At 38.2% G+C, this 26973-nt stretch overlaps 1 protein-coding gene across 2 annotated transcripts; it reads right to left on the bottom strand.

The window, feature by feature from the left end:
- Positions 1-216: 216 nt before the first annotated feature.
- Positions 217-26165, bottom strand: psme4a (proteasome activator subunit 4a). 2 transcript variants are annotated; one of them, XM_015039616.1, is made up of 48 exons: positions 25507-26165; positions 23832-23972; positions 23180-23296; positions 22323-22379; positions 20964-21008; positions 19579-19728; positions 18873-18936; positions 18708-18782; positions 18206-18328; positions 18027-18119; positions 15936-16201; positions 15630-15816; positions 15418-15507; positions 15254-15318; positions 14870-15020; positions 14151-14249; positions 13993-14062; positions 13817-13884; positions 13507-13722; positions 13046-13203; positions 12875-12970; positions 12641-12696; positions 12487-12543; positions 12327-12382; positions 11812-11910; positions 11594-11656; positions 10876-10971; positions 10617-10748; positions 10301-10510; positions 9522-9658; positions 8805-8858; positions 8591-8720; positions 8408-8498; positions 8153-8306; positions 7962-8031; positions 7764-7889; positions 7526-7678; positions 6852-6956; positions 6642-6733; positions 5506-5637; positions 5187-5395; positions 4949-5034; positions 4714-4842; positions 3894-4049; positions 1949-2111; positions 1720-1853; positions 1467-1607; positions 217-1291 (listed from the first exon to the last, which is right to left on the bottom strand). In XM_015039616.1, exons 1-47 carry the CDS (start codon positions 25701-25703, stop codon positions 1473-1475), a joined length of 5553 nt encoding a protein of 1850 aa, XP_014895102.1. In that variant the 5' UTR covers positions 25704-26165; the 3' UTR covers positions 217-1291; positions 1467-1472. The 2 variants fall into 2 exon arrangements, with proteins under 2 accessions (XP_014895102.1, XP_014895103.1); XM_015039617.1 differs by lacking the exon at positions 22323-22379.
- Positions 26166-26973: the final 808 nt, after the last annotated feature.

The following is a 26973-nucleotide window of genomic DNA, read 5'->3' as shown; positions in this document are numbered from 1 at the left end:
AAGATTCACCTTGCAAATAACAGTAATCATTTTGTAACTTAGTAATAGTTCATGCATCACAGTTTGAGAACTACAGCTGTAGACTAACCACTCTTACTTTGCATTACCAGTTTATTGTGAATAGAAATAAGTACTTCTAAAATCAAGAAGAAGAAAGAAAGGATTTGATCCAAGTTTGGCTTGTTGTAGGACATCAAGAAAATTTCACAAGTGCGCTTTTTGTTACAAACGGTTTATTATTATCCCAGAAAGTCTAAAAAAAAGAAAAATCACTGCAGTTTTGGCACTACCCTATTTGTGAGGTACTAAATGTTTTGATGTTTTAACTGGTTTCAAGTCAGAGGAAAAAAAAAAAAAAGTAAAGAAAAAAGAAAAACTGACACTAACCAAAGTAACTTGACGTTATTTCAAATTTTCAGAAAATGTCAAATATATCTGAGGGAAGGGGTCCTTTCATGGACAGGCAAATTTGGCTTTTTTTTCTCTTGCACTGAGACTCATGACACAGTGATCACACAATGGTTGGGTCCTCACAGCAAACGCATCACACAGAACAGCAGCGGGCAGATTGCTCTCTCCCTTGAAATGAAAATAGGCGAACAGATCAGTTGTCTACATACTTTTAAATGAAAACTATGGAGAAAAAAGAAATTAAAACTCAGCATTTCAAAAAAAAAAAAAAAAACAATAACAAAGTTTGTGCATATTTTCTATAACATGATATATACACATACATGATGCATATACTCATATATAGATTAAACAATCACACAAACAATGTGTGTTGGAAATTCAAGAGACCACCGTTCATAGTTCAATCTCTGCGGCTTGTTGCAAACACATCACGACCGAAACATAGTAAAGACGACGTCCTGCACTGGACATTGTGTTGGCTCAGAGTGGATACTTGTGATATAATCCTGAGAAATGTTGTGTCTTACAAGCAGATGTCATCAAGCATCCTGTGAACACACGCGCACACATGCCTGTGTACATGCAGGATACACAAGCCAGAAAGGAAAAAAAAAAAAAAAAATCTGTACAGTAATGTTACAAACTGCAGGTCATTCCTCCCTGTCACGATTGATCCTTAAATATTAAGTATAGAAGAAATGTCAAGGTGCTAGATACATAAATACACAATATTTTTCATCCTTCTGAGAGCTCCGATGCAGTTTCCATATGTTGTCGCTTTTCTTCTTCCGGGCTCCACGTGAATGTTTGTGAATCCTTCAGGAACGAGGGACTCCTCTCCAGTGCAGGCTGGTGTTTGTGTAGTCTGGGGATCGCACTAAACAGACACACAAACAACTGTAAGAAAAGCTTAAGTAGCTGTCTGACTACTGTACTGATAATCTAAAGCTGTTATATTTTGCTCTATGCAGTAATGAAAAGCTTTTTAATTTCCTTGCAAGCACATTGAGCGATTCATATTTAAACAAATCTTCAAAATTAAAGTGCTTCACCATGTTTCAGGCATAGTAACAGGGGGAGACCAGCAGGTCGGTGAGGACCAACAACTGATCGTCTGTGAACTGCTGCTTGTGTTGCTGCCAGTTGTCATGATGAGTCCGTCTGAAGTTTGACAGAGTTTTCTTCACAGTCATCTGAGAAATACAAAAAAAAAAAAAAAAGACAAAAAAAACAATAGTTCTGGTTATTTTTCTTGATGGTCAAGGGGGTGACCATCAAGAAAAAAAAGAAAAAAAAGAGACATACTTCAATGGGTTGGGTGTCATTAAGGTGGGCACTCAGGTCCATCAACAGCTGGGGCATCCAGGTGGGAACATCATAAGGACTGGAGAGAATACAAGCGCTTAAACCGAGAACGCCCGCATGGCGGCGCACAAGGTCTGCAAAGATACACCGAAATGGATCGCACAGTAAGTCTCAGGAATCTCAAGGGAAAAAAACAAAATCCAACCAACTATTCTGGTGAATTCTGTACCAGCAGAGGGGATGGTGTCCACAACAAAGCCAAGCTCCCTTTTCCTCTTCTTGGGCAAACGTGTCTTGCAGAGAGCCTCAAAATGCGCCTGCATGGGGGCGTCCATGGACAGGAAGTTGCACTGAAGGAAGCCACTCAGAGTGGTGGCAGCCATTTCTCGCACCTAGAATAGGGAGGAAGGATCATGAAGTTTTTATATATTGCTTTGCTGAAAAGGAGAAGCAAATACAACGTTCATATCTTGTGACCAAAGACAAAGAATACCTTTGTTTCCTAGCATTCACTAATAATATGTAACATTTGTGCCATACAGACGGTTGGCAATATATAATGGGGGGAAAAAAGGTTATTTCAGCAATTACATTCAAAAAGTAAAACCTGTATACAGATTAAATGTTACATTTCATGCATTTACTTCTGTTAATTTTGATGATCATGGGTTAAAGCAAATGGAAATCCAAAATTCTGTTTCTATGGATATTTGAATATTATGCAATGAATATGAACGTTAACACATAAATGTTATGATCTCCTCATCCACGAGGAAGATCGCTGACATTAAAGTCCAGCTGACAGTCATTGTGAAAGAAGCTCAATAGTCAGATTGCTGTATCCAAACATAATGAGAAACCAAGTGGAAGGAGAAAACGTGTGATGGAAAAAGATGCACATCCACAAAGGAAAAGCATTGGTTTTAATGGACTGTAAAGTAAAGCCCATTCAGGAGTTTGAGGGACATATTTAAAAGGACAGCCGACATACACAGACTTAACCATTACATTGTCTTTTTCCATGTCGTTTGCTTGCATTGATCTACTATGTTTTGTCAACTCCAAAGAAAAATTACAGAAAAATGTAGAGAAATTTCTGCTTCCCTCTACCAAGAAGCTGCTTCATTAAGTAATATTGTCATTTTCCCAAAAAATAAATTTGGAGTTTTCATTAAATGCGAGCTATAATCATCATCATTATTGAATAATTGAATTGAGTAAAGAATCTACAAGAGTTTCAAAGTTTGAATGAAATTACTAAAATAACACCTTTCAATGACGCTCTAATTTCTTAAGAGGCTGCAGAAAAACAAACTGAAGATTCCTCTAATGTTATTTTCAAAATAATACAATAACTTAAATACTGTCAAACAAATGAAATTCTACTTCTTTAAATGGCCCTGTTGAAAACCACTGCTACTTAAAACACAAATAAAGTAAAAAAGGTTTCTGCCGAGTCAGAATTTCCTGGTACACGGTAGGAAAAAAAAAAAAAAAAAAAAAAAAAAAAAAGAAAAAGAAAGAACAGCAAACAGTTTGATGAGGTACGGTTTGTGCCCAGTGGCTAGAAGCGGCCACCAGTTTGGCAACTGGAGCACGCCAGTGAGTGAAGGTACTCCTCTGACATTTAAGCAAAGTGAACCGTTGTACATTGTGCAGTAAAAATTCTCAAAGAAACTCAGAAATAAAAGACCAACGTGTTCTTAACGGTGTTGTTCTGAGGTGACGTTTTTAGGTCATTTATTGTCAAAAGCATCATAAATAGCTCAGGTCCATAAGTGAGGCTCAGGTTCGCTTATAAGGTCAAATAGAACGGTTAGTTTCACCCCCTGCCCACTCACACGCAGACACACACTTTCTTTGTCTCCGTTCCTTTTCCTCTCCCTCTTGTCCTCCATCAAATTGTGAACAACATCTCCATAGCAACAGATTACTGCAGCCACTGGTTTCCATAGAAACAGAAAGACGGCGGGGGTGGGGGGAGTAAAGAGCCGGGAGCAGAATGCTGAATCACCACAGTAAAGCTGAAAGACACGGCAAGTGTCTGCTAGCATAAACAAACATGCACCGGCCAAAAGCTTTGTGACTGTTCTTGTAATCGCAATGTATGTTTGGTGACGGGATGAATGATTTTTATCTTTGTAATCGATAATAGTTTTTTATTTTTTTTTTACCTCAAGCTGCTCATCCTCCAGGAGTTTGATCACCAGGCCCCGCACGTCTTTCACTGCTTTCTGATCACTCATGAATGTGAACAGGTTGTAAAAAACCATGATCTGGAGGTAAGTGAGCACCGTGTAGCGGGCGTGCCAAGAGCTGCTACCAGCAATCTGGAACACAAGAACAGACTACGTTAATAAGATAATTCAAGCCTTTGTTTCACAAGAGGAACAATGGATGTACTGGACTGCTGCCCAGTTAAGATCAGGTACTTTGCAGTCGAGGAACTAAAAGATGCACTTTGTCGCCTGCCTGTATTACACTATTAATTTCTGCAAGAAAGAGCTTGTAGATCCCAAAATGAATCCTCAAACATACTTTAGTCTCTCTTTTTAATTGTGTATGTTTTAAAATGATTGTAGTTCTTTAAAAAAAAAAAAAAAAAAACCTAAAAAAAGCCCTGGATAGATTGTTGAGGATGTGTGAAGTGAGAATTTGTTAAGCGATTGATATCTTACCCACAGCAGATAACTCTCTGGGCATTTTCAATAGACATTAAACCAAATTATTTAGCCCTGAACACTAGTGTGTTACTAAAATAGCGCCATGACTCAGCATTTGATAGATTGGAGATGTTTCAAATTAGCAGGAGTCTGATTTGTTCTTGGTCCTTCTTTGACCATTTCTTACTACTTTGGAATTACAATTAATGAAGACTCATCTACAGCGTTTGATATTAAATAACAGTTTAACAAGGCCTCAGGAGAAAAATCCTGAACAATCCTTTAAACGGGCAAGATGTGGAGTAACAGCTTTAGCTTCCAGATGACTCGCCTCTTTTAGGACACTGAGAACCAAGGGGATTTGATCTGTGTAGAGGAGACCCTGAGACATCAGAGACAGGCAGGTCTTTGCATCCCTCTTCAGTTCGTCGTAGCTGTCGTCGTTTTCAACTGGAGCAATCTGGGATACAGAAAAGAGACTGTTCATTCTGTGGTGCACATATTCATGGGCATAAAAGCTGGATGGCGCTAAAAGGTCAAAGGTGTAAATAAAGGTTGCATTCTACCTTGAAGAGGAGAGGAAGCAGCTGTAGCTGTTCTGGGACGGCCGTGGTGAAAGAGCGACCAGCGCTTGCAATCAACCACTTGAGCACTGTAGAAATGCAAAATTAAAGCTGAGATAATGCCCAACTGCTCTGAATCTTGGAGTTTGTCATAACTGAATACATTTTCTGTTGCTATGACGTCCTAAACGTTTCACGTCTTTCGGTGAGAGTGAACGGTTTATGTGACGGATAAACTCACCTGTTTTTAGTAACTTTATTGCTTGTGTTCGTTCGTCCTGCTCCTCCACCTCATTCTCCTCAATCACATGGTTCTGGATTTCCTCGTCTACCTCGGTCAGAGGTTTGAGCTTCAACAGGATCCGCTCCGTGAAGTCTGAGATTCGCGGTGAGGAGGTTGGCTGAGTGAAAGGCAAGTTGACATCGATCATGAAGATGTATGTGAGGACGCTGGAAAGACAACAAAGCAGAAACGTAATGAGATTAACATGTGAATATATGGAATATTATTTTTACTATGAGTTGACAGAAGCAAAAACACGAAAAAGACAATCACCCACCTTCCGATACGTTCCCGTACATTCTTGTACACTTGTGTGAGTTTGGGCTCCAGATACTGAAGCAATCTGTGCAAAAGTTCAGGAACACGCCACTCCTGCTGGGCTAGTCCACCCTGCAGCACGTAGAGACGACTGGAAACACAGGAGAACTCTCACAGTTTGTTTGGCTCGGCAACATCAGAGTGAGAAACAGCATTGCTGCTTGGTGAATGTAATGAAAATACTATTTTTCATTTATTCAAGCAGGAAATTTAGTCACAAGCAATTTACTACAGGAAAACAGATGTGGGGAAACTAGAGTTCAATATTTGAGATATTAAACAAAAATGAAAACAAAAACGTAGATTCCTACAAGACATACATTTCAACACAATGATAAACATCCTAGTTAAATATCAAATATCAGAAGCCAAGGAGGAGATTTTATCTTTACTATATGCATATAGTTTATGGTTAACACAGCATCACTTAAAAGATGTTTCAAAACAAGAAATACAAGATGATGCCTGGGAAGGAATGGGACTTAGAGGAAAGCCCCATGATATGCAGGTTGAGTAAAACTGAAGTATTTTGAAACACGACAAACAAGGACCTGTATTACAATGTTCTTCCTGGGCCAGAGGAAGAACAGCTGATTATACCACAGTAAGCGCTGTCAAAGCACATGAGGAAGGTTCATAAAATAAGAACAAAAGGTGCAGCTACTTTTTGAAATATTTGTAACTTTTCAAATGTGGTTTTTAAGAAACTCAAAGGAAAAATCTTTACAGTAGCCCAATGTGTAAATAAAAGGAACACAGAGTAGTGTCTTCAAATTGATTCAAGAGAGAGAAATTTACAACAGAAACATGGACGCTCCACCTCCTGAAATGCATCTTTTCCTACTTCAATGTCTGCAGTTTTCCCTGTTCGTTACTCCAACACCAACTTATTTTTAGCCTTACTGTTCCTGAAAATACACACCACTATTCTTTGTCTACCTGCCATCTGTCTGAGCATTCCAGCTAAACAGCTCCTCTTTAGCAGTATTAAGCCTCTCTAATTATTTTCCATTCAGCAACTCTCTATCGGTGCTGGGAGAGGCTCATGCCACATGACATCCTGCAGCACCGCACAGCTGATGTCTTTGTACTCACCAGGCATCGACAAAAGAGCCCCCCTCTCCATTGACAGGAGATTCCATGAGCATCTCGAACAGCCGGTGAAGCTTGCGTGGGTCTCTGCTCTCCTGTCAGAGCAAAAAAAAAAAAAAAAAAAAAAAAAAGCAGCCAACTTAAGCGACTCAAGTTGAACGTAAGGGAAAGCGTTACGGGAGCACGATGATCATTTGAGCAAAAAGGCCTTACGCAGGCTGTGGCGATGCAGGTGCCCCAATCTGCATAGGTTTCTATCGTGATGTTTGACAATGCAGTACGAAGCAAAGGGCACAACAGCTCCCAAAGGCTCTCAACCTGCCGGCAGAACACATTTGCATTGTTAAAGAAATGAAACGAAAACACACTAGAGAGCAAGAGTCACTGACCTTTACAACCCTGAAAGCCATTTTTAGCTTCGGCCTAATTAAACTAAATCTGTCCAAACAAAATAGCTCCTTTTTGTCCCCGTTGTAGGAAATTTGTTCAGGTTTTTAAATTATAAGTACATCGATTTTATTTTTGCTTTTTGGTTTAGTAAATCAAAACAATGAGACATTTTATGCAAATTAGGTATAAAAAAAAAAAAACAGATTTGCAAATGTCTGACGAAAAGAAATACTTCATTTAAAAAAAAACCCTGACACTTTTACTGTCCATTTTTGTAGAAATTGTATGCATAAATTGCATAAAAACAGAGGAAAAAACACCTAAGGTTAGCATTTTTATACTACTTTCATCTGCTATAAAATCGCTCAGTCCTTTAGCATTTTTGACCAAAGTTTTAAGAGTAACAGTGGAGAGTCTAAAGAGCCACATGCAGGTTGCAGACCCCTGTTGCAGAGAGTCAAAAACAGGAAAACAAACATGGGAAATAATAAATATGCCTTTGAAAAGCTCCAGTGTTTGCAGCCTCGTATCAGTCCAGAGATGATCTCAGCAACGCAGCGCTGCTTGCTCTCATGCGAATCTGACACCAGCCGTTCCATATGCGGCTGCAGCACGGTCAGAAAGGCATCTCCAAAGTTTCTGAACAATCCCTGGAAGATCAAGAGACAAGAGGAAAAATTAGCGTCCGTGTTTTCGGCGTTGTTTCTCAACCCAGCTGTTTGCGTCGGGTCTCACCTTGAACAAGCAGAACCTGCGAGGGCTGAACTTGTCTTTGCCTTTTCGATCCTCCAGAGAGAGAAACTCAATAAACTGGTTGATAAACACTGGGTCAGTGAAATGGTCAAAGATGATCAGCTCCCGCTGGAGAAAAGAGCATAAACTTTTAGTAAATGACAAGAACGTGACCTGTGGATGTTGTTTTAGTGCACAAACCTCAGTCATTTCTTCTCTGGTCAGATTCTGTTTGGGCTGCTCCTCTTCAGGTGCATAGATCAGCATTTTTCTAAAGATCAAATATGATTCAAATAATTAATATGAACGGTTTGATTGAAAAAGATCCAGGAATTTAAAAAAAAATGACAGGGTTGAACAGATCAGAGAAATATTGTCATTAAAGCAGGAACCTTGGCCAGCAGTAGTAACCCCAATGCGTCTTTTCCACAAACACACATTGCTCCCACTCTTCCTGTTTGCGTGGCAGCTTGCTGCTGTTGTACTGGAGCCACTGGTTGTCTGGACGGTCTCCTACTGCAATCCTACCAAGCTCCACCGACTCGCCTAACAAAAACATGATGGTTTTTAAATCGACTGAACAAAGTCAAGATTTAAAAACAATTTCAAACAATATGCAAAAGAAAACTAGACAAGAATACACTTACAGTACTTGGACATCTCATTTGGGCTGACCAGGACTTTCTTGTGAGGTCTCTTTATTTGTTTCATGATTCCAGCCACGGCTGATATTGCCACCTAATGGAGAATAATAATACATTTCAAACAATGCTTTGGAAGATGGCACTACAAACTCGGTTTCTACCACGCCTTCTCAGTGTGCGCCCCACCTTGCGGACGTAGAGGGAATCGTGGTTGAGACTTTTCACGAAGAACGTGACAGCAGCAAGAGGAAGCTGGTGGTCGTCTCGCAGCAGCAATGACAGAAAACCGATTGAAATGTGCTCAAACTTCCAGGGCCTACAGCAATAAAGAGCCGAGTGTTATTGGCAGCAATAAGGGTAATCTGAAGAAATGTATTCAAAGTAGATTAGAACAACCTACAGGTTTCTGTTGCTGAGACAATCTATCAAATCCCCAATGAGACCTTTGTACTTTCTGCAAAAAAAAAAAAAAAAAGACAAAAAAGAGTTTGTTTCCCATCCGTTATTTGAGGAAATTGAATTCTCAACTGTATAAAACAACTTCTTTAAGCTACTTAAAAGGAAATTGTATTTTTTAAACAGAGACATATTGGCTGTTCTGATTGATACTTTTCAAATTTGGAGAAAGACCAGTAGAAACCTGGAAGGCTGGAATCTGTTGGTCTTTCAAGTTTCATCCTCTGTCTATTGAGGAAAATTTGAAATTTGGAAATACTGGAAGTCTTATGAATATCTCTGGGTTAATGTAAGGTTGAACATTCTCTAGGGAACAACGCTGCATGTGTGCTTTTGGTACTAAATCTGTAATACAGGATATTAAGGACAATTTAAAAATATAAATGCCATAATCACCATTTCTTTGTTTTAAAATATAAATAAAACCCTCTTCAACCATAATTGAGTTCATGCATGGAAGGTTGTTTCTGCTTCTAGCATAAATTCCCAGCAGGAAGATTGGAAACAACCACTGTTAAAAAATATCTGATTAAAGTTGGAATAGACAGGTCAAAGATTTACACAAAAAATGGCTGGTGCAAGTCTAGTTTAGATTATATAACTCAACAAGCCGTGAGTGTTGAGGGTTATTGAACCGTTGGGCTGTTGGAGCAAAACTTACTCAACAGCCTCAAAGTTTTTGAGCTTCTGTCGTTTCAAACCCTCCTCTGATTCCTCCTCAGACGGCACAGGTTCATTAGGGAAAGGACTTCCTGTTGTCATTAGCAGTTTTGCCACAGCACAGCACTCCTCTGGGATCTAAAGGGACCAAAAAGATCAGGTCAGGAATAGTCTATTTATATCGGCACAGGCCTAACAAACGGAGTGATGGGCTGCACGAAGTACAGTCCAAAGCACTCGACCACAGTCACCTTTATGATTCTCAAATGTCCTCCAGACTTTACGACGTTACGACCTTTGCTCAAACAGGAAGATCTTTTAAGTTTTACAATTCACAAGGGCTGATTGACATCAGAAAAATATATAATCCCAATAATATGGCTGAAAATTGCAATTTCAATATTTATATCATTAACCCACATTTTTTCAGACTCTTTTCTTTCTTTACAAGCTTAAAAAACATCATCATCAACAGGTTATCAGAAATAAATCAACTGTGAGATGCTTTAGAAAAATTATGTTAATATAATTTTTCTGCCTTTGAAGTATTTGGGCAGCAAAAGACTCTGATTAAGCTACATAAATAAGTAAATAAATAAATAAATAAATAAATAAATACAATTCTCATAAACCTCAATGCTAAAATACATAAATTAAATATTTTTAATTCCAAATAATTTAGGAAACACAAAGGTCCCACAGAAATAAGCGCTGCCTTTCAATTTCCAGCTTCCAGTGTTGTCTCAGACATGCTGGTTTTAATGCAGCGCAGGAACTCACAGAGAAGTCGATGCCGATGGTCTCGTACTGCCGATGGATTTTGTCTGCAAGGTCATCAAAAAGTCGCACGATGGAAGGTTTCTCAAGAGACATGGCTGAGCTGAGGCCAGAACGTACAATCCCAGGCCACGTGAGAGCAATGCACTCCCAGTCGTGCAGATTAGCCAGACACACTCCACTATGATTCCCAAGCAGACAGTACAAAGCCCCCTGGAACATATAGAGTTATAACATAGATTATTATTATTATTCTCTAAAAATACCATGGTAAACAATTTGCTTGGGAGCTTTTGTGCTATGGAGAGGATGGCCATACTTTGAACTGCTGCTGAGTGACACTGTTGTTGTCTGGGTTGAGAAACTCGAGGACATGTGGGATCAGGTCCCTGCAGCAGAAATTGTAGGTCCCAAGTGCCGTGAACAACACACTTTGAGCTCTGCTGCGAATCTGGAAGGCATTAAAAGTTCTTTAATTTAGTGTAATAAAATGTGAATTTATTTCCTAAAAACAACAAAAAGACCAAAGCACAAATTAAATGTAATACTTTGTAAAAGAAGTACCCTGTAAAACTCACCTGGCTGTATGTGCTTGTGGAGAGCCTCAGCAAGTCTTTCATCAGCTCCTGGTGAGTGGTTCTATACTGGCATCCTTCCACTGTCAGTTTCCTCAGCTAAAAGAACAAACATTTAAAGTTAGGAATGCAAAAACACATTCATAAGCTGCTGATAACTATTTGAATTTAAATGTAGCTCAAGTCAAAAAATGCTTAATGGCGCTGGAAAGTGTCGCATATAAGATGATAAGTTCATGACTGATTCATATGTGCTTTTGCCACTGCTTCTGTCGTTTTTCACTGTATCATGAAAAGTCAAAAACCACATAGGAAGCTTCTTTAAGTAGGAGACATTTTATTTTTCTGCTTTCAGACAGCGAGATGAGTCAGATTTCAGACAGGAAGTTCCTGATTGAGCACTAAACGTTTGTGCGACGAATCAAGGATGATATTCTGCTTTGATCAATTCCAGACACTTTTCTAAAGCTCTGAATTTTCAGATTAAAAACTCCCATTAAATTAAGTTTGGAGGAAACACACGCCGAGTCATTTTGACTACTTCAAATTTATTATCATGAGTCAGAGACTTTTGCAAATGACAGAGCAATTTGAATATATGTACTGTGTTCTCTAATAAAACTAAATTGAGACTTGGAAAAGGAGCAAAATCTAACGACAACAACCCAACTAGTCTGACATCATTCTGTTTACAGAGGTAACATTTCCCCGTGGGACTTACCTCATGTTGGAGCATGACTCTGTCAATGAGCAGAGCTCTGATGTGCTGCTTTTTACCATGTAGCTGCAGATACAACAACACGTCAGACTCTTCAAATCACCAGCCAGTGTCCAGAACTCTAACTCTAACTGCTGCGTCTTTGATGTAGCTGTGTTGTTAAGACCTCCTCTAAATTAGAAGCATAACATGGAACAAACAAGCAAAACCCCGACACTCACTCTGTTTTCCATAGATTTTTTAACAAGATTGAAGCTTTTCCAGCGCGAGTCAAATTCATGTTTGTGAGAACCTTTGAAGTGTAGAAGATCACTGATTATCTGAAAAGAAAATCAGAAAAGTTACTACAGCAGTCCTGCGCATAACTACAAGTTGTTGAAAAACGAATGCGATGGGAAATATGACTCAGTTTACGAGAAACAAAATACACCTAAGACATTTTTCCATGAACGGGAAAAAATAAACTGTCACCCAGAAGAAGCAGTAAGAAATGTCTGTGTACATGAATTAACTTGCAAGGACCCAGCACATTTAGAGCAGGCACCAGTGATTGTATTTGGTCATGTAACATGTCGCAGAAAATTCTCTCCGAGTAAGTTACAAAGTCATTATTATCTTTAAGTCTACATAATTACATCCCAATGAGATTTCTTCTTCAGGATGTTCAACTTTTCTTCTCAGTGAGTTTACAAGCTTAAAATCGGCATTAGTCAAGTCTATTTTACTTCCTGCCCACCTTGATGATGGAGAAAAGAGACTTTGTGTCATCCTCAGAGTGCTCCAAAATATAATCTGCAAAAAGAGCAAAAAATAAATAAATAAATCCCCCATAAATGTCATGACTGAAAAAGATATAGCAGTAGCTGTAGTAAAACAGCAGACAGGTGAGTACTAACGCAGGAGTTCTTTCATGACGTTACAAATTGCATCTCTGTAGTTCTCTCTGGTCTTATCTGCAGATAGAAAGAATTGACAGAATAAGAATATAACAATAAACTCAAATTTCTGTTGGAAAATCTATCCTTAAATTTTTGTGAGATGATGATTTACCATAATCCATTCCTGTGTAAAGGGTTGTCTCATCCAGATTCACCAGGCTGTGAACTCTGAGGAAAAAATAGAGGATCTTTAACAATCAAATTAATACTGAAAATAACTTTTGCGAGACAGCGCTGCATTTTTTCCAGTAGATTAGGGGAAATTTTTTTTTTTTTTCCTTCAGAGTAAAGTTTATTTTAAATAAATGTATAATAGTGTATTATAAATATAAATGTGATCGCTTACAGGCCAGGGATTGGCTCTCCTTTCAGTGGAGCCATCAGACTTCCTGCTCCCAGGAGACAGTGCTGAACAATAGTGAGGCTTTGCAGCACGTCGTCTCTGGAAAACACGAGACCATCAACACTTCTGATGACAAAAATAAAAGCTAGCGAGACCGCACTGAGCTTTTCTCACCTGCTCATTTCCTGTTCTCCTTTTGAAAATCTCTGCAGGCGCTGGAGTTCGGGCTGGAGAAGCAGGTCCAGCAGATAGAAAGCCAACGAGATTTCTTCAACACTCGGGACGTGCCACCGGATATCCAAGTTCCACAAATCTCCAGGCCGACCCCAGTCCTACAAGGAAACAAACCGGATAAAAATGAAACACAAAAAGCATGATATCTAATTTGTCAATTAAAGAAAAGGAATTTAAGAGACTTAAAGGGTAAAGTGGCAAAGTTTTTTTTGTTTTTCGAACAAAAAGTACAATTTAAATGCATCTATTCCTTTCTGAATTAATTATAATCAAACTGTATCATCAGAAAATTATACAGTTTTATTAGGAGCAACACATTTTGTAGCTGAAAAATGATCTTTATATTTCAGCTGAAACAAATTTGATAAAACTAATGACATTATTGCACTACACAAACATACCTTGATGGGGAGGTAGTCACAGACTGGCTGGTGGAAGCCTCCAGGCACGCTACAGTACTCTGTGGGGTAGATGAGGGCAGTGGAGCGCAGGATGTGGTGCAACAGGTTGCAGGCTAGTATGTAGCCCTGTTTACACTTGAGGTGAAGGGTCAACTGCAAAATCTGGACCAGGTCAGAGCGATACGGGATGAGCTTGTCACCGTCCACGCGAGTTACCTGAAGTTTGTTTGGGAAAAACAGCAGAAAAATCATTGTTGCAGCACAGGATTTTAAATAATGAGGAAATATGAGATTTAGTGAGTTAATTTACCTCAGACAGCAGCTGCAGATTCCACAGAAACTCCTTATCAAGCTCTTCCTCGTTCAGCACTTCCTCATCTGTTTATAAAAATAAGTTAATCAGGTAAGCAACAAGGAACTAACAGGGAAATAATGAGTAGTATATCAGCAAACTCTTTACGCCTTCTGTGTGTTTTATGGACTTACTGACAGCAATCTGGTTTATGGCATTGCAGCAGTGTGGAACAAACACTTTGAGCGACTCTGCAGGGTGACACTGAAAAGTGCAGAAATTTTTGATGAGGTTCTAGCAGGAGAGAAGGTGCTTTTGCACGACATGGAGGGAATGAATTAGTAAGACTTACCTTGGCAGCAGCTCGACACATGTCAGCTACCATTCTTCCAGCTACGCGCGTCTCAAAGATGTTGGTGGTAGCAAAATTAAAAACCTTTTCCAAAGCCACCTGGAAATGAAAAGATGACAAATGTAAGGTAATAATTAAAATAAGCACAAATTAGTTAACTAAAACACACACACGTATATCTAGAATTTGGCCAGTTTTGTTAAAATGACATCAGATTTCAGACTATTTTTTTTTATTCTTTCATTGTTTCTTGTTATTATAGTTGAGTTGAAGCCTTTTGAAGATCTGTAAAAGAACAAGTGCATTAAAGCTGAGCACACAATTTAATATCTTAGTATTATTAGACATGTGTGATTTATTTATTATCTTAAAAATGGCAAGATAGATTCGGAAAGACAGTTCTGAAAAACTTTTTCCTAAAGCTCGAGATGCAACTTCAGGTTAGAAATATAACAATGGCAACAGGAAGCATTGAGATTAAAAATAAATAAATAAAAAATAAATTTTAAGAATAGACACTGTTAGAATAGCATGCAATTTTGTCATGCAACATTAAATATTTGTATAAAATATAAAACAAAACAGAGGTCAAATAACACTTGGGAAGGGAGCCAGCATGGGAAAAATTATGAAACAAGTAACTGAAATAGTTATGGGCCATATCATTTGGAGGCACATGTCAGTAGACTCTGCCTCAAACCAGAATCCAGAAAACTTACCTTGAAAATGTCCAAGGAGCACTGGGTGAGGATGGTGCTAAAGGTTGAGGACAGTCCAAGCTCTACTAGACTCTCCAAATGAGTCATTTTCTCAGTTTCTGTTTCCTCTCGGGTTTGTTCCAGAGTGCTGCTGTCTATCAGGGCAAAGCATCTGTACGACAAGAAAAACAAACTGAGCAAACTGGTTTGCATGTTTTACTTGTTCATGACAAAGCAGAGATACAAACTGCCTCGGAGTTCTGCAGTAAATGCAACATCCAACTACTCTCTTGTTGTCTTAGAGATGAGAAAGGCTCAAGCAGTCATCTTATAGTCATCCTTTGTGAAACAAATGCTGAAGTATTTGGTTCTAGCATGCAGACTATTTGTTTTGAAATGCCTTACCTGTCCATGAACTGAAGCACAAAGTCCTCAAACTCAGCAGAGGCGGAGCACATCTCCCTTTCCACCTAACAGGTCACACAAACCATGTCATAAAAGTTTTTGCAACCATCGTAGCGCATCACTGATTTACTTATGAGAACTGGTGCAAAGTTGTGACAGTTTACCTCAGTCAAATCAGTTCTTTCATGTAGGGCAGATGAACAATCCACCAAAGGCACAAGAGTCACAAATGTAGCAATGAACTGGAATGTGATCTGAAGGAAAATGGTAGACGTTTTGGTCAGTTATATGCAGTTTACCCCCAAGCTCCCAAAAAAGAAAACTAGAAAAGTAAAGCAAGAAAGCAGAAAGACGACAAATGAGCCATAGAGCGCACCATGCACTTGCTGAAGTCATTGGGGTCCACACCCGGTAGCGCTCTCATGAGCAGGGGCAGCATGTGAGTGGGTCCCTCAGGAAAGCGTTGCCCACCTGACACTAGGCTACGTGCTACACCAATCATGCAGCTCAGAGTGGCTGTCAGCTGGTGGGGCTCAGTCAAAGTCTCCAGAGCAGGATATGTTCTACAGAGAAAATAAAAATAAAAAAAAGAAAATCAATCAGCTGTTCGTTTATATTTTAATCTGTGGCTCATTTTACACCAGGACACAAGGGACAATTCAAATACACAGCACAAACTTACTTCTCAAGCACAGGGGGGATGACTAACTCAGGGCGCATCAGAGCTAGGTTCTGCAGGGCCTGGGCTGCGTCCAGGCTGCCCGTCTTGCTGAACATGGCCAGCAGAACTGGCTGCATCATGCTCTGCACAAACTCTGTGATGTCCTCCTCGGTGAGCTTGTGAGTGTCCGGGATCGGGGTCAGCCACGAGGGCTTTCTGTAGCGCTCCCGGTGAAGCCTCCGAACCACGCTGGCCGGGAGGCGCTGCAGCAGCTTCATGAGCTTCATCTGGACGCGAGGACAAAAAGGACAGAAAGACAAATACATGACAAAGGGGAGATGGAGGCAGACAACAGGCCTTTGTTTGCACATGAAAAGGTGTAGGGTGTCGCATGGAGTATCTAGAGACACAGATGACATAATGGACATACAGACAAAAACAAATATACTGTGAACAGCTTTATCTTGTTCCTTATGTCTTCTTATGCAAACTAAAATGGCAGCATTTTAGTAAAAAAAAAAAAAAAAAAAAAAAAAGATGAGTTTCAAAAAGGACATCCAATCTAGTCCATATCCACAAAAAACTATCAGAAATTGAGCCTGTATGTTTCTCTTGCTTAGTTTTTAACACGTTCTTTACATGTAACATCAAAAGCTACAGTTAAGTAGTGGAACATTTCACACACCAAAGCAACAGCCTCAAATAGACAGAACTCATCGCCTTGGCAAAGAATAAAGGTTTGTGTACGAAAGCACGTTGCCGTCTGTGCAGCTTCATATCTAGTGCAAGGCATCCTCAAAACAGAAAGGCATGTGGCCGCGCTGCCAGTGACCTTTAATAACTCTGCTGCCGTCTCTCCCACGTGTCCTGCTCTTATTTATGAGCCTGCTAACCAATGTGAACCTAGACAGTAAACAGGCCCTAGAAGCCTTCCATGAGTACAATGTGCCCCATCATTATTCCATGATGTAGGAAGTTAAAACAAATTTCAGGAATAATTTACTTAAAGAGCAAAAAGACACACACACATTTCACTCCTTTGATTTGTAAATTACTGGTTAGTTAGTTAGTTAGTTACTGGCATTCTCTAAAAAAAACTGTGATTCCCAAAATTATATCCAGTGCCTTGGGATTTTATGTGATTGATGACTGTTAAGTGGAAGAAATTGATATGAGTTTTAAAAATGATTAGACAAATAAAAATCGGAAAAATGTGGAATGCGTTTGAGTGCAGTCCAATTAAACATGATAGCCCTAAATATAATTTAGAATTCTCAGAATAAATCCAGCAGTTCAATGAAAGACTCAAGCGTTTGTTAAACATCAGTGAACAAACAGCATCACATAAACCAAGGAGCACAGCAGACATGTCAGGGAAAAAGTTGTAGAGAAGTTTAATGCAGTACTGAGTTTTAAGCAATAACCCACGCTTTAACAATGGCACTGACTCACTTAACTATTCAATCCATCATCTAAAAATGGAGACAAGTATTGTGCAGATGCAAACCTACCCAGATATGGAGGTCAAAGTAATTCGACAAACTGGGCAAGAAAACCATTAATCACAGAAGCAGCCAAAAAGCCCAAGGTAACTGAGGAGGAGCTGTTGGTAGAACAACTTTTACTTGTTTAATCCATACATCCTGTTTGTGTGGAAGAGTAGCAAGAGTCAAGTAATCGCTGTCCTGTGTCCCAAGCAACGTAGGGGACACAGCAAACATGTTGTCAAATTCAACTTTTTCGACTTGAATACATAACACTACTGGGGGGTGTAATATATGGTGTGGTGGCAGCATCATGATGTGTGGGAATGGCTCAGTCAAAGTCCAGAGCTAGATCAAATTGTAAAATTAAGAGCAACAGCCAATCTGATTGTACTTGAGGCATTTTGCAAAAGGTAAAAACTAGTGACACAGAAGTGCATTCATACAGTTTGGAGTGTTGATCAATCATATAAAATCCCAATAAAATACTTTGATGTCTTTTGTTGTAAAATAACAAAATACTGTGAAAGTTCAATTATAGTTTTTGCGAGGCACAAACTACGGCTGTTTTTGTTCTTGAGACATTTTCAGTTTTACAGCCTTTGACGAGAAATACACTGTGACTCACCAACCAGCGGCCATGGTTTGATGGGTGGAAGAAGGAGGTGATGCTGTTGAAAAGGCCACTGAGCTGTGCTTGAGTCTGTTTGCTGGGTCCTCCCTGAAATTGCCACAGCAAAGATCAATTAAAGACAGTGTGGACTAAAAACAGCAAGATTAGCATAATGCATTGGCTTGTGATCTAACCAGGAGGGATGAAACCCAAAGCACCACATGGCTGATATCGTAGGCATTTGTGACGTATCGCGGAACCATCATCTGACTGGTCCCAACAGGAAGATTTAAGCTCCTCAAAATTCTTGTGAAAATCTGAAACAGTTGGGTGGATGCAACTTTAATCTTCTTGGTACTTTGATATAGACTAGTTCATTGCGAAACAGATCAAAAACACATGATACAACTGCACTCAATAGCTCAGGGATATTAATGTTCATCTGTTGCACAAACTGGTGTCACTCAGAGGGAAACAAACATGATGCAAGTCACTCTCCATCTCAGTCAAGGAGTAAATTCAAGAGGGAAACTTGATAGTTTGTTTCTGGGACAAACAGTAAATGCAATGGCATGCGAATCACATAAACAGATGTGAGCACGCAACAGATTTACCAAAACAAGACCTTGGTACACTAACGGGTAGATAAAGAAAGTGATTCAGAAAAAAAATAAATTAAAAAAAAGTGTAGCAAACCTTGGGTATGTAAGGGTCCCAGTCAATGTAGCCGATGTTGTCATTGGCCAAGCGGGCAAACAGATTGACCAGGTGCTGTAAATGTGCAGACGACTGTGTTACAAAAACAACCTAGAAGCTTCCTGCTGCACATCTGGAGCATTTTAAAACCGTGAATCTACTCACAACTTCCCAGCTTGGGAGATTTTGCACCGACACCCATAAGTTAATCAGCTCATCGAACCACAACCTGTGAAAATATGCAAATGTTAGTATGAGATCACTGAATGCTTATGAATACAAAGTGCACAATGAATAGAATGAAACACTTTAAAGTACATTTATTGCTTAATTATTGCTTAATAGGATCTTTAATATATGAGGGTTACTATCCGAGATGCTTCCCCAGTATTACTAAGATTAAATGAATCATAAATAAATCATGCAACTTCAAAACTATCATGCAGTAATACAAGTTTTTTTTTTTTTTTTATTTGAAAAAAGATTTGGACATGCTAAAAAAAAATAATTTAATTTTAATCTGTTTATGAAAACAGCAAACTGGGTCTTGGATCTTTTTATGGCTCTCGTCTCAATGGATTAAAATTGGATACGGCATTTTCACACAAACACTTATTCCATTATCCTTGCCAGGCCGAAGCAGCTATCATGACGTCTGAATCAGCTGCCTTTGTAAATGGCTGACATAACTGACCAAGAACAGCAAGCACGTCACTCTATTCATACACTCACTCACTTCTTTTTTTATTTTTTTATTTACCCGATTCAAAATATATTAGCAGCCTTTTTGAACCAAGATAAACAGATTTCAGACACAAATAATATCTTCATCATCTCGTTTATAAGTAGGAGAGGGTGAGATGTTTCTTACTTGAACCCCTTATGATGCAGCTTAGGAGGCAGAGTTGTGGGTAAGAAAAGCTCAAAGTAGCTGATTGCTCTCTGCATGGTGACATCAAAGGGACAAAGGAGAGGCCTCCACTCATCCAGCATCTCCTGGGTAGCACTCTCTGAGAAGTACCTGAAGAAATAAAGGAAATCAAAATCTGAATTATTTCTGTTACAACATATCAATTAAAATCGGGCAGGGAAAAGAAGGCATGACTCAAAATGATATGAATGAGGTATTGAGTAAAGATTGTGCTCTTTTAAACAAGAATACAAACAGATGCTAAATATTAAACAGGAAGAAGGCAGGTGTTATTAATCAACTGGCCCTCTGAGCCAGCAGAAAGTAGCATGAAAAAAAGCACTTTCGACATTTTGCTACACTTCCACCAATACAGTTTTGAGACTGTTATCTCAAAAATCCACACATGATTCATAATGATAGATTTCATATTTATTCAAACCAATCGCTTAATATTTCTGGTAAAGTACCTCTAGCAGCAAAATCTCCTCTCTAGAGGTTTAAAGAAACCTTGTTTCATTACCTTCTTGACTGCTACTTTAATGTGCAGACAGCTGTGAGACCTTACAAGTATTTTACACACAAAATCATGTTCAATCAAGTGAAATCGCCACAATTCAATTTATAGGAATCACATGTAACTGACCTCAGCTATCATGAATACTTACGTGAATGTTAGATTTAAGTATTTAGATTATTTTTTATTACAACAATGTCTAAACGGTTTCTTCACTTGGCCTTTCCTAACATAAAAGTGTGAATATTTTCTGGTGGCACTGAATCACCAACAAAGCCATAATGTCGCAGGTTCCCTGCATGTTACTGGTCACATTATATCTGCATGAAAAATGAAGCATATGTGGTTGAACGATACTGCAGTTTCCAGCATTTCAACATGGGACAAAAGGGTATTCCATGGTAACATTTTTTTTTTTTTTACATTACCAAGTGTTTAAAATCTTCACTTAATATTAAAGGCTCTTTCCCTGACTAACTACTGATCCCAAGAGTCTGACCAGCACACAACAAAAAGACTCCCTCTTCTCGCAGTTACAGGAACTTCAACTGAAGACAGAATTAGGTGAGGTAATAGGCTTATCTTCCTCCGGTAATGCAAACTAAGGTACAAGTCCGACAGCTTGCCTAAGATACCGGCATGGACACAGCTCTGGACTTGCTGTTGACAACACAAGAAATAAAGTTTGAGACTAAACAACATAACACAGTTTGTTGAAATTACCTCATCAGCCTTTAAATTCACCCCTCAACCAACCCATAAAAAAACTAGAAAAAAAACAAAAACCTGAAATGACATAAGATGATGAAGATATTTAAAATGGACTTACGGTCTGCAGTTTTTCACCAGTGTTTTTAACACGCTTTCCACTGAGCTAAAATGAAAGGAAACAAAACAGATATTACTAACTTCTCACTGTAGCACTGCTGTTAGTAAAGCTCCTTTCACCACACAAATGCAATTTATACTTTACATGCACAAAATCCCTCCAATAAATTAAATCACATCTAATCAAGATTTTGAAAGAATAACATAGGATAAAGTAATTAAATGTAATCAATCCAATTAAAGACATACAGAAGATGATGTTCAACCATCACACAACTGCTATGCCATTTTTATAGCCTATTGCTAACAAGGCATGTGTTTCATAGGGTGACTTGAATATAAAGGTGTGTGTGCAGTAGTATGAGAATGCCTACATTAAAGAACAGAAATAATGCAAATTCAACTTGCAATATGACAAGTGTGGGATTCAAATTACCTCACTTTCTGACACATACTGTGTCTCAGTTATTTGAGTGACATAGATAATAATCGTGGCTATTGAGCAAATCCAGAACATGTTTAGTAAAGCAGGAATAGCAAAATTCACTGCAAGCCAGCAGAGCATATGTGACCTGACAGAACACACGCAATCATTATGTGCTCAAATGGCAAGGTTATGTTATCTCTAGATGCACCAATCAATTTCCCAGAGATGGGAATCAGTCAATGTTCCCATGATTGACTGAAATTATGTATAACATCATAAAAAAACAATAATTTTACTATTACTTCTACTGTTCATTGGTATCCAAATTAAGTTAATCTGCCATCTATAAGTACATCCACTGGACGTACTATGATGCACTTTAAATTTAGCACAAAAATGCTTCAGATTTGGAATAAGCTTTGATACTTTGATGAATATAATTTTGTAATTCTCATTTTCTAGATTCAAAACTATTTTCTGCAGCACATTTCTTGTCTTATGAGTTTAAGGTTTTAAAACATACAAAGCGAACCAAAAAAAAAAAATCAAAATTGAAATCAGCAGGTCTGACTGGCGCATCTTTACTCATCATTAAAGTCCCATAATGTGCCATAAACATTAGTTCCGGCATTGTATTCCGTATTTTGTTGCATTACATCATTGTAGTCTTTTTAAAACCTAAAGAAATCCTAGATAAAAGTCCCTAAAATTCTCTAAAATGTTGCTCAAGAGGACAGATAAAAAAAAACAAAACATGTTAGCTGCAGTGCGACAGTCTCCCATATGAGTGAAATGTTAACATTGATGAATGTTCTCTTCTCAATAATAAAATGCAAATATGTTTTTTTTTTGTCTTTGCATGCAGCAGATACATAGCAACATCCAGCCATTTGTAAAGTTTCAAAATAACACACAAAGAAGTATTGTTCTTACCACCTCTGAACAAGTTTTAACATTACTTGTTTAGCAGAAGAACGAGGGGATGGAGAACTGGATGTAAAAGAAGACAAAGGCATAAAGAACAATTGGAGCGCATGACAGGGAGCCAATTGCTCAAAACAGAGTGTGATGAGAGTAATCTGTTTTTTTTTTGTTTGTTTTTTTTTTTGTTTGTTTTTTGTAGATTAGTGTGATTTAGTTTTTTTGGAAGGTGTAAACAAGCAATCAGCTAAAGCAGTTTGCTTTTTCAATCATACAATGTTCCCATAGCACCATAAAAGAGCACCTCGCACTGCTTGCCACAGAGCACATCTAAAGAATATTTCAGAAGATTATTCAAAACTAATATTTCTCAAAAAAACAAAACAAAAAAAAAACTGTGAAATCAAAGCTTCATAGTAGAAACTGATCATTGTACCAGGCTTAGGAAGGGATCTCAGGGAAAACATAATCCAGTTGCTGCCATTCATTTGACCCAATTAAAGAAAACAATTGCTCTTTATTGAAATGGCCAAATAACAAATTTGGGTATGAAAAGATTTGTTTATGAAAGTTTTAATCTTAAAATATAAGCATATTTATCAAAGCATTAAGTATCTAAAAAAAAGATTACAGCTCAATTTAAAACATAAATTATAGAACTGTAAGAAGTTACTAAGTAAAGAAGATTACAGTGAGATTTTAATGAGACCGGTTACCTAATGCAGAATCAGAGCCTAAAAATAAAAACTGTACCCTTTATGTTTTGTAGCTAGTTCGACAGATGGTAATACATCTTCCAAATCCAATCTTACCCATTTTTTTAAAAGAGCTTTTTATGACAACTAACTAATCACTGAACTGATGCATACTTAGGGAACCAGTTAAGACCCAGATGTTCCGTCTTTGAGAACAGAATCCGGTCGTGCAGCTCATACAGCGGTCTCCACGGCAGCTCAAGGTCCTCCCTCGACAGCAGCTCTTTTTTTCTGTCAGATCAATGACACATGGATAAGAATATCAGTGCAGATGATACACAGAATGGTTCGAAATTTGGACAAAGATTTCAGCATGCATCATTTTTGTTGTGCTGACAGTTCTTTGGATAATGTGATTACATTGTAACTGTGACGAAAACCATAGAAGAAAATATATTCAGAATTATATTCACTATGAAATCAAAAGGAGAGAAGAACATGCTCATTTGTCTAAAAAACAGATGGCATCAATTTAAAATAAACCAATTTGGATAATTCAATAGGAAATGAAAAAGTCAACAATAATTACAAAGGTAGGTCTTAAAATTCAATAATACAGACAGCATGTAAGACCTAACAGGAAATACACAGGGCACCTTCCTCAAATGGAGAACAGATTGCAAATAGTACAATAAACTTAACTTGGATATATTTTGATTTCATAAAACATATTTGCACTTTTAAACAGTTAATGTAGGCATATTGTTAGTTGAGAAGGTTTCATTGTGATTTTGTCCAGATCTCCTGGCTCTGCATCCATTCTTACTTGAGAAGGTTAATAAGTAGGCGAGCGAGGCCTTGCATCATGCTGATCTCCAGCTTGGGGATCGTCACTAGCTCGTACAGCAACTTGATGAACAGCACATGGTCTTCTTTGCTGAATTTCCGTCCATAGAGTCTCATGTACCTTTAGATGAAGGACAAATTAGAAATAATTACTTTAACGTTTAACAGATTGTAAGACAGCTCAAGAGTGACATCCAAATTAAAATTGTGTGACTATTTAAAATAATCAACTAAACAGGAAACCAAATGAGAGCTCAGTAAAAATAATAATAATAATAATAATTAAACTGATGTAAAACTCTGGTTTTTGTGAGCTGCAGTATAAGAACTGCTAAAGTTATTTTAATAAGATACCAGAGTGATCAGGGATTTCTCCACCTGCGTATAGCATAGCACTGCCCTTCCCTAACCTGTTGCTGCACACTGCTGGTCAGCTGGCTATAACAGGGCTATTACACTTTTCTCTCGCTTAAAAGAAAGAAAAAAAATCTGTAAGTTTGCAAATATTCCCCATCAAAGTAACCCCAAAAAGTGGAAAATAGAAGACCGTCACACATTACTCCTCTAAAGGTAAAGCTGTTTAATAATGGCAGGTGACAAGAACTGACCAGCATGCCAACAACAGCAGTGAAATAATTTTGTTAGTCCCAATTGAATATACTTGTGTTACTTTCTAGAGAGTGGAACAACAAATAAAAGTGCAATACATTTGACAGTAAGCACGTAAAAGCAATGGGAAACAATGCTTACCAAAAACATTTTTGTTTAAGTCTATTTAAACTTTTGAATGACAATTTAAATAAATAAATAAATAAATAAATAAATAAATGTTTCAATCTAGTTTAGTTGAAACACCAATGCACTGAAAAGCATTGGTATATTCAAGTCAAGGTTATTGTGCCATGAAAATCAATACTGGCTTATGCCTGTTTACATGATATATTTTCTGATGAAATTTGGATTCTTTGCCTAAAAGATGAAAATGCAAAAGTTAGAGATGTATGAATATTTAGCAAATATTTGCTTTGATGAAGTTGACTGGTCAACTATTGACATATAATAAAAGAAAAAGCGAGTATTAGAGTCAAAAGATGCTGTCTTCCCACCATGATGACGCTGCAAATTGAAAGCTTTGTTTATTTTGGAAGGAATCAGGTGGGGAAGTTTCAAATAAAGCCTGTAAGTCAACATTCAGTTGGGTGAGGGATCATCCTTATGGGTGATTCAAAAAGTAATGAGCAGAAGAATAAATTATCAAAAGCACAGCGAGAGCTACAATGACCTAGCACCTCTAGACTGGGTCATGTAAGCGTGTGTCAACAGTCCCAACCCTGATTATGAAACCGATAAGTATCCTAATCAGAAGCATAGAACAAATTTTCTTTATTGGGAATTCACCGCTGTGTGACATTTTAGATGTCATAAAAGAACGCCATGCTACAAAGCGACTACTTCTAAAGTTGTATTGCAAAATAAACAATTTGAAGTCGATTCAAAGAACAGAATTAGTATAAACATTACACATCCCAAACAACCACTTAAATGCTGGACACTATATATCCGTTAGTTATAAGACTACCTCCATCCCTAGATGACATTAAAGGAAACATAGTTAGGTGAAAAAAACATAACTGTAATATTTGTGCGGTACTTACGTTGAAAGTTTTCTTGTCCAAAATAACACACCGGGCCATATTTCTCTCAGCTGTACAGCTCGGCCCAAATTCCCCTTTATTCTGCTCAAAATCTCACTGGATTCATCATCTAGCTTGTCCGCGTACGGTAAAAGTTTGTTGTATACGATGTCTTTTTGAGGAACAAAACCTAATGTGTCTGACTGTGCCTTCTTCATTTTACAACTTCCAACCGGCTAGCTGCGTTATGCTAGCAATTTCTCTTCCCTTCGGTCAGGTTTTCGGAGCACGATGGTTTGCTACCCGGTTAAAATAATGTCTATCGGCTCCCCAGTAGCTACTTTACCGGCTGAAAAGTGAGGTTGTTGTGGCCCGCACAGTACCAAGTTAGGAGATTCACAAGTTGATGACACGCTAGCTTGTCATGTATCTTAAGTTAAACCAGCTCCCTTGAAAAACACAACACTACCGGCGTCATTTTAAAAAAGATATAAATGTTCCTGAAAACACAACGTTGAGAAAAATAAAACACCCCGTCACCGGGTTTCCTCCCGTTCAAGCAACGTAATACCAAAACCCTGTTACCAAGCTAACGGTCTAGCTAAAGTTAGCTCTGTACTACAAAAGCACTGTCATATCCCAAGGTCTGTCAACGTCAACTGATTCATCCAACTACTGCAACGCTCACTGCAGACGAAACCTGGCTATTGGTGTTTCGTCGAAAAATGCGACCCTGCTAGAAAAAGAACCAGGAAGGCCCGTTTCATACCATTTAAAGTCAAAAGTGCCAAACTGAGCTGTGCTCAGGCGAGGTCAACTTTTTTCATTTAAGTCTATTTCGGAATCACGAAATTATGAATAAAAATACACTTTATTCATAACGCCAGAATGCATGACCTGTAATTTCAGTTTGCCTCTATAAATTACATTTACAAAAGCAATTAACACCCTGAACGCTCACAGGCACTAATTATATGGTGGTTATATGTGTATGTAAATGTATTTGAATAATATAGTAAATAATTTAAATATCACCTCATTTATGTTTACGTTTTATATATTTGCTACTTTGTTTACAGTGTTGACTTCTATGTACACGTGTAAGGCGATAAATAACTAGTTGATAAATTGATGAGTAACATTTTAATCTAAAAGCGTGGGAAAGTGCTTCCGACTGCACGGCGAGATTCCGACATCACGATACTGCTTTTTTTAATTAAATTTTTATTATTATTATTATTATTATTACATATTGTTTTTTTCTCTTTTCAATTTGATCTTAAAATAAAGTTTAATAATAAAAAAAAAACCCGCTTGCGATTTTTTCCAAAAATAACTTTCCACTCAGCATAGCGGACGACAATGAAGTGCTTAGTTTAACATGAGTACTCTTTTCAGCACAACACCGGTAGGCCCGACACCGGCTACACAATACGTGCGTCATATCCGCCTGCTTCCACATGAACTACGCTTCCCAGTACCCCTCTC

This window comes from Poecilia latipinna, unplaced genomic scaffold, assembly GCF_001443285.1.
Source record: "Poecilia latipinna isolate Pla-1442-1.1 unplaced genomic scaffold, P_latipinna-1.0 Scaffold477, whole genome shotgun sequence".
Classification (NCBI taxonomy): Eukaryota; Metazoa; Chordata; class Actinopteri; order Cyprinodontiformes; family Poeciliidae; genus Poecilia; species Poecilia latipinna.
The sequence above is the reverse complement of the archived record's forward strand: the minus strand, read 5'-3'. Positions and strand labels throughout refer to the sequence as shown.